The 11,063-nt window shown below is 50.7% G+C and overlaps 5 protein-coding genes across 5 annotated transcripts; 3 read left to right on the top strand and 2 right to left on the bottom strand.

Annotated features, from left to right (window-relative positions):
* Nucleotides 1–188: 188 nt before the first annotated feature.
* On the bottom strand, nucleotides 189–1,103 carry T069G_10016 (BAG domain-containing protein; the record flags this gene model as incomplete). The annotated part of the gene is made up of 1 exon (XM_056177226.1): nucleotides 189–1,103. The coding sequence occupies one exon, from the start codon at nucleotides 1,101–1,103 to the stop codon at nucleotides 189–191; it is 915 nt and encodes a 304-aa protein (XP_056025704.1).
* A 2,718-nt stretch (nucleotides 1,104–3,821) lies between these two features.
* On the top strand, nucleotides 3,822–5,418 carry T069G_10015 (aldehyde dehydrogenase family domain-containing protein; the record flags this gene model as incomplete). The annotated part of the gene is made up of 3 exons (XM_056177225.1): nucleotides 3,822–3,857; nucleotides 3,933–4,897; nucleotides 4,962–5,418. 3 exons carry the CDS (start codon nucleotides 3,822–3,824, stop codon nucleotides 5,416–5,418), a joined length of 1,458 nt encoding a protein of 485 aa, XP_056025703.1.
* A 967-nt stretch (nucleotides 5,419–6,385) lies between these two features.
* On the top strand, nucleotides 6,386–6,837 carry T069G_10014 (glutaredoxin domain-containing protein; the record flags this gene model as incomplete). Its single annotated transcript, XM_056177224.1, has 3 exons — nucleotides 6,386–6,434; nucleotides 6,515–6,613; nucleotides 6,671–6,837. The coding sequence occupies 3 exons, from the start codon at nucleotides 6,386–6,388 to the stop codon at nucleotides 6,835–6,837; spliced, it is 315 nt and encodes a 104-aa protein (XP_056025702.1).
* A 422-nt stretch (nucleotides 6,838–7,259) lies between these two features.
* On the bottom strand, nucleotides 7,260–7,460 carry T069G_10013 (chalcone isomerase like domain-containing protein; the record flags this gene model as incomplete). The annotated part of the gene is made up of 1 exon (XM_056177223.1): nucleotides 7,260–7,460. One exon carries the CDS (start codon nucleotides 7,458–7,460, stop codon nucleotides 7,260–7,262), a length of 201 nt encoding a protein of 66 aa, XP_056025701.1.
* A 2,285-nt stretch (nucleotides 7,461–9,745) lies between these two features.
* T069G_10012 (uncharacterized protein) lies at nucleotides 9,746–10,531 on the top strand (the record flags this gene model as incomplete). The annotated part of the gene is made up of 2 exons (XM_056177222.1): nucleotides 9,746–9,814; nucleotides 9,893–10,531. 2 exons carry the CDS (start codon nucleotides 9,746–9,748, stop codon nucleotides 10,529–10,531), a joined length of 708 nt encoding a protein of 235 aa, XP_056025700.1.
* Nucleotides 10,532–11,063: the final 532 nt, after the last annotated feature.

Raw genomic sequence — 11,063 nt, 5'->3', positions numbered from 1 at the left:
CCCCATAAGTGTCAATGCCCAATATTTTTATAAGTGTGTGTTTCGAGGAACGCGTAAAGAGGGGAGTGATAAAGATGCTGTGTCAAATATGAAAGACAAAACATGGCCCAAGTAAGATGAATGAAAAGAATACTCCATTAAAGGCAACAAGAGGGAAGGAAAGGAAAATATATTTGCAGCGCGCTGGATCATGATGCCTTGGCGGTATCCAGCTGCTTGAGCACCTCTTGGACTCGTCGGACAAGGTCCTTTCGTTTCTGTCGAATCTCATCAACGCCCTCGGTCTCCACGCCGTCGAGCTTCAAGATGATTTGCTGCATGACGGATTCAGACAGCTTCCTGTGCTCCTCGTCTCGTTTCTTGGCATCCTTGGGGGGCGAGTCGATATAATTCAAGCACAGCGGCAGCCAGTTGGAATGGAAGTCATCAGAGATGTCGCCCAGCTTCTTCAGAGCGGCACTGATCACCTCGGGCGGGACACCGTTTGTCGCGTCGGCGTTTGAGCCGCTGTCAACGGGGCTGGTTGGGGACGTGGCCTCGCTCTTGTCAGACCTCTTCTTGCTCTTCTTCTTCTTGCTCTTTGACTTTGAGGATTTGGACTCGGTTCGCGGCTCATCCACAATAAGCATCTCGTCATCCGATCGGCCGCTGTTGTCGTCCTCGGCGTCGGGGATGATGGCCATGAGCTCGCTCTTGTTCTTGACTCCATATTCTCGGACGGGGTACATCGACTCCTTGAGCTGCTTGCCCTTGTAGAGCAGTTTTACTCGGCGTGTTGTGCGCGACGATAGATCCATAAGCAGGCCAATACGGTCCCGCACATCTTTGACGAACAGCTTGCCATCACCGATCGAGTAGGCAGGAAAGTGAGCCGGATAAGTCACGCCTCTGTTCTTGATCAGCAGGATGTCGTCTTCGGGCTCTGAAGGTCCTCTGGAGCGCGGTCGAGGAGGATAGTAGCGGGTGTCGGTGTATTCGACTCGAGGGTCGTCAATGTCTTGGGCGGTGATGTAGCTAAAGTCTTCGTTTGTGACATCCGGAACGCCGCCCGACATGGCGCCGAAGCTCTGCTCGCGGTTGAGCGACCATCCGTATCGCGACATGGTGATGGGTAGGGCCACAAGGGCAGCGAGGCCGCTGTAGACAAATGTGGGCGGGACGCCCAGGGTCCCCGAGATGTACTCGCTCGACTCTTGAAGGGCGGCGGAGAGATTCGTGAGAGTGCCGTTGAGGTAGTTGGTGATGATGTGTTGCAGGGCACCGGAAGATGCCACGATGGGCTGGTTGGAATCCACCTTGGCGTCTTGGGTATCAAGGTGGCCCTGGCTGAGGACACCTTACCAGGAAAGAAGAAGGGAGAAGAGGAGAAAGAAGACAAGGCGGCTATTTGTCTGGGATTCTTCTCTCTTCTCTCTCTGTCTCTCTCTTTGGATGTTCAATGCTTGTTCTGCGGAACAAAAAAGATCGCGGGGTCGTGGGGGTGAACAGCAAGGCTGAGCAAAAATCGCTTGAACCGGGACTGACGAATGATTTCGAGCGAGGCTTAGCGGATTGGATTGGTTGGATTTGACTGGAGAAGCAAGGCAAGTGCAGGAAATTGCCCACACAAAGCGACGATCACGGAGCTGGCCGAAGGAGCGCGAGCCTAGCAATTCTATCCTCTGGATGGCTGGGGCGACAATGAACGAGTGAGGCTCAGCTGATCAAATTCGTTGTTGGCAGTTTGCGGTGAATGAGCGTGGTCTGGTTGGTTGGCTGTATTCGATTCGACTCGCACAGCACGAGGCAGCACAGCACAACAACGGGCTTCGCGATGGGTGGCTGGTGATGCGGCTGGATTCGGGCAAGGTTAGGCGGTTGTGTCGAGCCAGCGATGCGGACGAGATGCAGATGGATGGACGAGAATTATGGGGATTGAGGCTCTTTGGGACTGGTGACAATGTGTCAAGATTTTTTCTTTAGGTTCGAGGTTCCATGATTTTTTACTTTAGCGGCGACTGGGGAACTGGCGGGGCCTGGGGGAGTCCCCTGTGTAGCGGGAGTTTAGTGGGTTTGAATTAATTAGAGGCGCTGTCAGCGCTGTAACTCTGCCCGCATGCACATTTGATCTCCTCGAGCTGTACATGTAGGTTCTATCATCCATCCATGATATCAATGTCCATGGTGTTGCCTTGAAATTTGCATCCATCTCCAGTACCTATCTCAAAAGGGATCAATGTTGAGCAGCCGAATCTGTCTCAAGTGGGCAACACACATGTGAGCATGTTCACACCATGTTCAGACAATACATCCCCCGCTGCTGACATGTTTACGTCCTGCTGATGCCTCCTTCGTCGTGAAGCTTGGCTGGAAAACGAAAGCGAGGCATGTATGAGCCTTTAAAGCGCCCACGATGCATGGCATTGATGGATGGATGACAAACAAAGCGCTTGCATTGCCTAAGAAATGACACACGGTGCAAATGTTCGGTCGCTGTTCCGTCACTCATCTCTTCACGGAGCAAGTCACCGCTCTACATACAACCGGAACTGATGCTGACTGGGGCCGGAAACGAGACTTCGGGGTCAAGTTCCGACTTCTAGTGTTCCGTGCGTCTGCTGTACCGTGTCCGACTCCTCTCAGACGCTCTTCCGAACTTTCATCTTCCGTGCTTCAACCCTCCGAAGATCAGGTATATACATGCAGATAGGCGCACAACTTATCGCCTCGGGCTTCCACGGTTAATATTTGTCAGCCCCGAGCAACTATCCCCAGCAGCCGAAAACCTCTCCCGAACAACTTGCTGGCAGACCACCAATAACAGCATCTAGATTGCCAGCTGTTCATGTTCGAGTCGCGTTCCTGTCATCATAAGTCGGCAACATCGCCAATCTAACGGTGGCATCTAGACTCAAAAGAGACAAACGCCCAGGTTCCCCGCGAAATAGCTGGCAAACTAGCCTCTGGACCCCAAAGCCTCCCGCGTGCATAATTCCAAACCTTTTGCATTTTGCGGAGGTCCGCTATAGTCCATTTACATCTGCCGTACATTGACTCCGTGTCCTCGATCCCCAGCTGCGCTTGTCTCCATATGGCTCTAATCGACTCTCGTAACTCCAGTTAGCACCTACTAGGGATATACGAGTACCAAGTGGCTGCTTCAACGGACATTGATATCGGCAATGGGACGGTGGCCGAATATTGGACACTGTGTCGATGAGATGCATGTCCTCGCATTTTCGTGGGGTTGGTTGCCAGTCTCCAGGGCTATGCGAAGCGATACGACGTCTGTCTGCATACCCCCGTAGAGCATGCAAGGTTCCAAGGTTGGGGGGCATATCCGACTCTAAATAAAGCTGTCGTTATCAAGGAGTTATCAAACGTCGGAGGTGCGCTCAAACGCCCGCATTTTTGTGTCATGACTCGAGGAACTTGTGTTTGAAGAGATAAAGGTTGCATTCATATTCGTGATATCTACTTGAAATAGGTGGTCTGGTGTATTAGGGCTGAAATTCAGCACTGTACAGGTATGCCAAGCATGCAATAGTATGGAATGGCTGTGGTACTAACACCATGCACTAGGAGATGCTACCTTGAGACAGGGATGATGACACAAACTCGGGGAGGAGATAGGACAAGATTCGCACACAAGCGGGCCTCGGGCTGGGGAAGATCCGTTGTTGCTCTGTTGCATGTGTGTTCGGTTGCGTCCCGCTAGCATGGCTGGGCAATGGCTATATAAACAGCTCATGTCGTGGCCATCGAGCAAGACTTGGGGGCCTGGAGTTTCATTCATCACCTAGATATCTTGCAATTGGCAGTGTTGCACAACATTCTTCAATATGGCAGTCATTTCAACACCATCGATTGACATCCAGGTATGTTTTGTTGAGCCATCGATATGTCGCATCTAGATCTCCATTATCTAACTGACTGACAACTCACCTATGTAGTCATACCCAGGCAACATCATCAATGGCAAATTTGTGCCAACAGCAAAGACACGAAACACAATAGACCCAGCTACTGAAAAGCCTCTGTGGCCCGCCCCATTCGCAACCAAAGAGGACCTCGACGTCGCCGTCAAGCACGCTAAGAATGCATTCAAAACCTGGTCCCAGACAACCTTTCAGGAGAGATCCGAGCTTATGCTGGCCTACGCAGATGCCATAGAAGCTAACCGTGAAGAGCTCGAGAAGCTCGACACGATGGAAACGGGAAAGCCTCTCCTCGTCTCCAAGACCGAGTTTAACAATGTGATACAATGGCTTCGGACATTTGCCACCATGGAGCTCAAGGACGAGATCCTGGAAGAAAACGACGAGCGCACAGTATATGGCACTCATCGTCCGCTGGGTGTGTGCGGCGCCATCGTGCCCTGGAACTGGCCTGCTCTCCTCGGCCTAGGCAAGGTTGGGCCTGCGCTGATGACCGGAAACACCATCATCATGAAGCCGTCGCCGTTCAGCCCGTACACTGACCTGAAGCTGTGCGAACTCGGCATGTCCATCTTCCCACCAGGTGTCTTCCAGGCTCTCAGCGGCGACGATGCCCTCGGCCCCTGGATGACGGACCACCCCGACATCAGGCTCATCACATTTACTGGCTCTGTTCGCACCGGCAAGCTTGTCGCTGCAAGCTGCTCCAGGACGTTGAAGCGATGTGTTCTCGAGCTTGGTGGCAACGACGCCCTCATCGTGAACGAAGACGTCGATATTGCTAAGTGTCTGCCCAAGATTGCCACCATGACCTTTATCAACTCGGGGCAAATTTGCATGCTGGCTAAGCGAATATTTGTTCACGAAAAGATATACGACCAGTTCAGAGATGCTTTGGTCTTTTTTACCAAAGAGAACATCAAGACGGGAGGCGGATTTGAGCCGGGTGTTTTGGTTGGACCTATCCAAAACAAGATGCAGTAAGTGCCTTCGTGCATTCTTCTTAATTCAATATTTCCAACTGCTCACCTTGATTCTTTCTAGATATGACTTGGTCAAGAATATGTACGAAGACGTCAAGAAGTCGGGATACAAGGTAGCTCTCGACGGCAAGGTCCTCGACTCAGCCACCGGCTACTTCGCCGAGCCCGCCATCGTCGACAACCCCCCCGACGACTCCCGCATCGTCCTCGAGGAGCCGTTCGGCCCCATCGTGCCGCTCCTCAAGTGGTCTTCAGACGCCGAAGTGATTGAGCGAGCAAACTCGCTGGACATTGGACTCGGCGCATCGGTCTGGGGCAAGGACCTGGAGCGAGCAGAGAGGATGGCGCGACAGCTCAGTGCTGGCAGTGTTTGGGTTAATTCGCACTTTGATGTTGCGCCCAATATCCCGTTTGGAGGGACCAAGGAGAGCGGATTGGGGAGGGAATGGGGGATTGAGGGCTTCAAGCAGTTTACGGACCATACGAGTTTGTGGGTGTGGAAGAAGATTTTCGAATAGGGGTGATGATGATGATGGCGATTGGAATTTTTAATGAATAAATGACAAATATTAGGACATTGATGTATGAGCAGTGGTCGCTTTTACGGATTTGGCAGCGTTTGATGTCTGGTAAATAATAGCGATGTTATTGATCACATGCCGAGATTTCCCCTGAGCAGCAGCAGCATGATGCGATATGCACGGTCGCGCAGTGACTAAGAATGAAACACTCAAGTATGGAATATTCAATTGATTTGAGCTGAAGTAATCAATGATGGGATTATATGTCGCTGTTTGTTTTGCGACAGGTCGACCGAATTCGACCGAGGTTTTGCGCACGAAAGACTTAGCCCACCAATTGCCACAGTTGGCAATATCCTATCTGGGAAATGGGCATCGAGTACACCGAACAGCCAGCGCACGAAGGATTCAACCATCTATGGAAGCTGATGTGTAACCCCAGATCGGGTTCAGCATACAGGGATTGAATCTAAAATTATATACAGAATCCAAGTTCTTCATACAACAAACGATATACTAGTTGTCGCCTTTCTAAATACTCCGGCAGATCAAGTACCTCCAAACCCAAGGCCAACGCCCGAAGAGATAAAAAAAAGAGGACCATCACGGCCTTCTCCTCCAATCACGCGCCCGCCCTGGCCCTTCTGCGCGCTTTGGAATCAACTCTCTAGTCCACATCCTGATTAGTATATTGACAAATACCTTGACCCAGGCGTTGCCCCTCCCGGCTGACTGATGCAGTTGAGTGGCTGCTTCGGGCGGCTTCGTCATTTTGCCGGGTTGTGGTAAATCTCACCAAGTGCCCGCATAATCAATCCACGCCGCATTACATATCATATACGAGTATAGATATAAACGAGACCTTCCTCCGATCTTTCTAGTTTCATCATCACAACTCTCCATACTCATGAACTTTATCCGATCCTTTTTTACATCCGCTGTTAAACTGAGTCCCGAAGCCAGAATGGCCAACGTCAAGGAAGTCCAGCGAATCATTGACAACAACAATGTTGGTAAGTATTTGCCCGCAAACAAATAACCCATCTCTCCCTTTCCCTTCAACAAGTCCGAATCTAACTGTTGAAATTTATAGTCGTCTTCTCCAAGACCTGGTGCCCCTACTGCAAGGCCACCAAGGCGAAGCTGAACGAGCTCAAGGCCCAGTACGAAGTCGTCGAGTTGGACAACCGAAGTATGTTTTCTCTCTTCTATTCTATGAACAACACAATTCTAACAGCGGACATAATAGACGACGGTGACGACCTCCAAGACGCCCTCCTCGAAATCAGCGGCCAGCGCTCCGTCCCCAACATCTTCTTCGCCCAGCAGCACGTCGGCGGCAACTCTGACCTGCAGGAGCTCGACAAGCGCGGCGTGCTCAAGAGCCGCCTCGAGGAGGCCGGCGCATATGCGTAAGCGCTCCAGCATTCTTTGATGCGATGCAGTAGGAAGAGCGAGACATAAAGAAAACAAAATAAAACAAGAGAACAATTTTGGCTGATGGGCTGTTTGTTTTGGGGTTTGATAGAGGGGCCGACAGATCCAAGATATAATAGACGGAGAGGCTTTGCGCAGATGAAGATGCGTAACGGTCGTGCTTCAGCGAGGCAATTCAGCGATACTTTATAGACTCGAGTAGAGTTGCCATTGTTAGCTTTACAAAAATACAAAATCAAGAATATAACCCCTTCCATCACATGCAAATATGGCTTCATTGAGTTGTTTTCTTTTTGCTAAATCGCGAGATGCGGCGTAAATCTGTCTTCCGCTGCTTACTATTATACAAGTTATAAAGTTCTTTTACAATGGCGAGTATTGGCAATTACCAGCCGTCTATACTACACGACTTGCGTCGCAACCGTTCCCACCGGCCTCTCCACAAACTCCATGACGCCCTCAATGATACTCTCCCGCGCCGGCTCCGACGCCACCTTGCTGCCAGCAAGATAGTTGAGCCAGAGCAGTCGCGACAGCCTCTCGTCTTCAACCGTGCCCATGACTTCCCGCTTGGGATCCTTGCCTCGGCCCGAGTTGAACATGACGGACAACACACCCTTTTCGTCACGGCAGAGAAGCAGCTCCTGCTTCTTCGGTACTGAGCCTCGGTTGAAGAGGGCCTTGAAGTCTTTCATGGCGACACCAAAGGACTCATCATTGTAAGCCTTATCACGCTGAGACCGCGCGGCAATGGACCGGACGAATCCGTCGCGGAGGTGGTGGAAATCGGTATCCCGCACAGGGATAATGCGCATCACGCTGCGGCATTCGGCTTCCCTCAGGAGAGTGTCCCACGTCTCCTCTCCTTCAGTAACATCCTTGAGAGCCTTTCGAAGGGCATCCTTTTCGGCGGGTATCAGTGTCGTGGCGCTCGGGTTAATCTTCTTGATCAAGTACTTTTGCAACTTCGCAATATCCTGTGTGGCCACATAGAATCCTACCATGTAGACCTGGATGCCGATGAATGTCACTGTGCGCACGCCCAAGCCCACCAGAGTGTATTCGCTTCCGTGCTTATCCGAGATGCTCGCCGCTATCGAATTGTCCTCCCTCGCAGTCGGCAGCTTGACGTCGATTGTCCTTGGAAACGCAGGGACGACGCTATTGCCCGTAGGAACAATGACGTTTCCGTCTTCGTCGTGTACAACGATTTTCCTCTTCTCTCCAGCCTCGGTCTTGAAGGTCTCTGTGGGAATCGGCGGGGCGTCGCATTTCACTGCCACCTTTGCCTTTTGCTTCTCTTTCTGCTCCGCAAGGGCGTTTTTCAGCTTCCACGCAGTGTAGACGAACGAGATGATGCCGGCGGTGGCTCCGGCGGCGAGAAAGATTGTACGATGGCGCTCATAGTCGCGGCGCTGCGAATTGAGCTTGTTCAGATCGAAATCCTGGGAGACGCGCGAGGAGCCCTTGCCGGAGAAGAGGCTTCGGCGGAGGCACTGCTGACATCGGGGTGAGGACCGGAGCACCGGCCAGAGGGTCGTTGGACGGATCATGACGGGAATTGTGTGATCCTCGGGGGACTTGGTCAGTTGATTGAGGGAATTCGAACCAATCACCTCATTAGGACAGCGGCGAATGAGGCTGTAGAGCTCCTCGGAGATGGGCTGCAAGTGGCATGATGCTGGTGTTGAAAGAACCAAGCGTGCCCCACGTGATGTGACATCATTCGGGTCACAGTCATGTCCGAGGCTACCCTGGAGTATGATCCAGAACTGATTTTTTTGTACTTTTGTCTCTTGAGCAGGCATTTTGAAAGAAACTGATAATGGACATACTTGATTGAAAGAAGTTGAGTAACTAGATATTGATATTGGTGACGATAGTGGGTGAAGGGTTAATTGTGGTATCCATATGGTTATGAGCGCACTTTTTTCTATTGAGCTGACTTACACAGACCACTTCTTCAATACGCTGAAGTGGCTCAGATGCCGCACCACTAATGCCTACGATGAGACCAATAGATACAAGCCGAAGGGCCTATTCGGAAGGTACCATTTCACATAGATCCTCTAGAAGCATCTGCGATGATTCAACGGACTATGCTAGCCGGACTTTTGTCTGGACCTATTAGTTCGAGATCAGCCTTGGCCAGACAAACTCTGTTGACCCAAGCGCTTATTTCAGCTGTAAAATCACAGTGCTCACTACAATAGCGCAGATATTGTTCATCCACTGCGGGAGCACTATTATCCAAGTGGCCCTCGCCCCAAATCTATGGTTCTTTATAAATCATCACACCCTTTACGCGTGTTGCATTTTGAGTTACACCAGCAGCCAGTAATACGCCAGCGTTCATGCATGCATACTACATACATATCAACAATGCCTTACCTTTGCACCACAGCCAAAAAGTACCATCACTAGAATGCCCTCTTTGACGACACAAGCAACATCAATATTTCACACAACCCATTCTGTCTTAAGCAAATTCCTACAACTACTTCTCCAATATTTGTTCAGTTGGTTTTTGACGGCCCGGCCCGCATCTCTTATCGATAACGCGGCCACTTAATTGGCTAGGTCATCTTTGCGCGCTGATTGGCCCGCCGCTCTACCGCCAATTGCCTCCGCCAAAATTATCCCAAGATGCAGGCCATAATAGCACCATTTCCAATGCACTCACTTTCTCACTCTTTGCCTTTGTCATCCCCCTTCTGGCCTGCATCTCCAGCCTTTTGATCTCTGTGCCGCTCCTTCAACCCTCACAAGGCAGAGATCTTTCCCCCCATCTGAATCTTTTCCCTGGGCCATTGCTCGGTCGCTGGGTTGCCGTTCCTTTTCTTTGTTGCTTTTCTTTTTCTCCGCAGTGTCAATCGTTCGTTTTGCAATGTCCACGTTGCTCCCCGGGCTTCACATCAGCAGAAAAATCCCCTGGAATGCGCCGGTAGAAACAGTTGTGAGTTCTTCATCCCGTTTCATCTCTAGTCACAACTGGACCTGCCTGGCTAATTCTTGCCCTTCTTATCTTGAACAGCATTTTCGATTTCGTTCCCGCCACATCACAGCCATTGGCCAGGCAGCCGACAACTATCATCCCAATGTCCGCCGCTTAAAAATCCAGTCGACCCTGTTCGACCAAGTCATCAAAGCCATTCTCTACCTATTCCCGAAATTCGCACAAGCCTACCTGCGGCGATGGTTCCCCGAGTGGTACCTCCCGTCGGCCATCGTCCTAAAGTCCCAGAAACCCGACTGGGAAGAAGAATTTGACAACGAGCTGGCCTCGTACCGCAGCCTGCAGTCTCTCCAGGGAACCGTCATCCCGCGGCATTTCGGAGTCGTGCACTTTGCCGGGGTGCGAAGCCACCTCATGGCAGACGTGGGAGGAGTGTGCATCCCTTACACGACCGAGACGGCGGAAGAAGCATATACCCTTGTTCGCAAGCTCCTGTACGAGTCGCTCACTGCGCTTGCGTCGAGGGGCTTTGTGCAGGATGACGTGAAGCTCGACAACTTCCACGTCGTTGGGAGTAGAGTCGTCGTCGTGGATTTGGAGCGAGTCGAGAGGGGCAGAAGCCCCGACGAGCTGGCCAAGTTTGTTGACTCGAGCATCCAGATTCTTATGCAACAATACCGAAACTACCTGGAAAACTTGAGAGCTAGATACCCCTGATGCCTGTTATACGTCGAAAATGCATATACATAGAGTGGCGTTTTTTCCTTTCTTTCTACAAGGCATGCTGATGACATATCATGATATATTGGCCGTTATTTATATACAGACACGCAATACATATATCCGCAGAGTAACGACAATCTCGCGGTCGCATTCACTTTATTTTATCTGACCCCATTCAACATTGTATTGTGATATCCTTAAAGGAATATGTGTTCATTGAGATGTATTAGCTTTTCATAGTATAGACCTCACTCTTCCTCAAGTAAATACTCTCTTTCTGTGTCGGAAAAATTAAGGGATACAGAATAGCGTACATACTTGTCATCAATAAAATCCAACGGCGTCCCTCCCTCCTCTTGCTCTCTTAAGTAGCCTTTATCCCCATCCTCCGCGATAGCCACCTGCCGTAGTTTATTTTCGTCAGGGTGGAACGTATGTAAAATATATCCGCCACCTTCTTGCCTAATTGGAACGAAGAATTCGTCTTCTTCATAATATTGCTTCGTTGCTAAAACGTTACCTGAAC

This window comes from Trichoderma breve, chromosome 6, assembly GCF_028502605.1.
Source record: "Trichoderma breve strain T069 chromosome 6, whole genome shotgun sequence".
Lineage (NCBI taxonomy): Eukaryota > Fungi > Ascomycota > Sordariomycetes > Hypocreales > Hypocreaceae > Trichoderma > Trichoderma breve.
The sequence above is the reverse complement of the archived record's forward strand: the minus strand, read 5'-3'. Positions and strand labels throughout refer to the sequence as shown.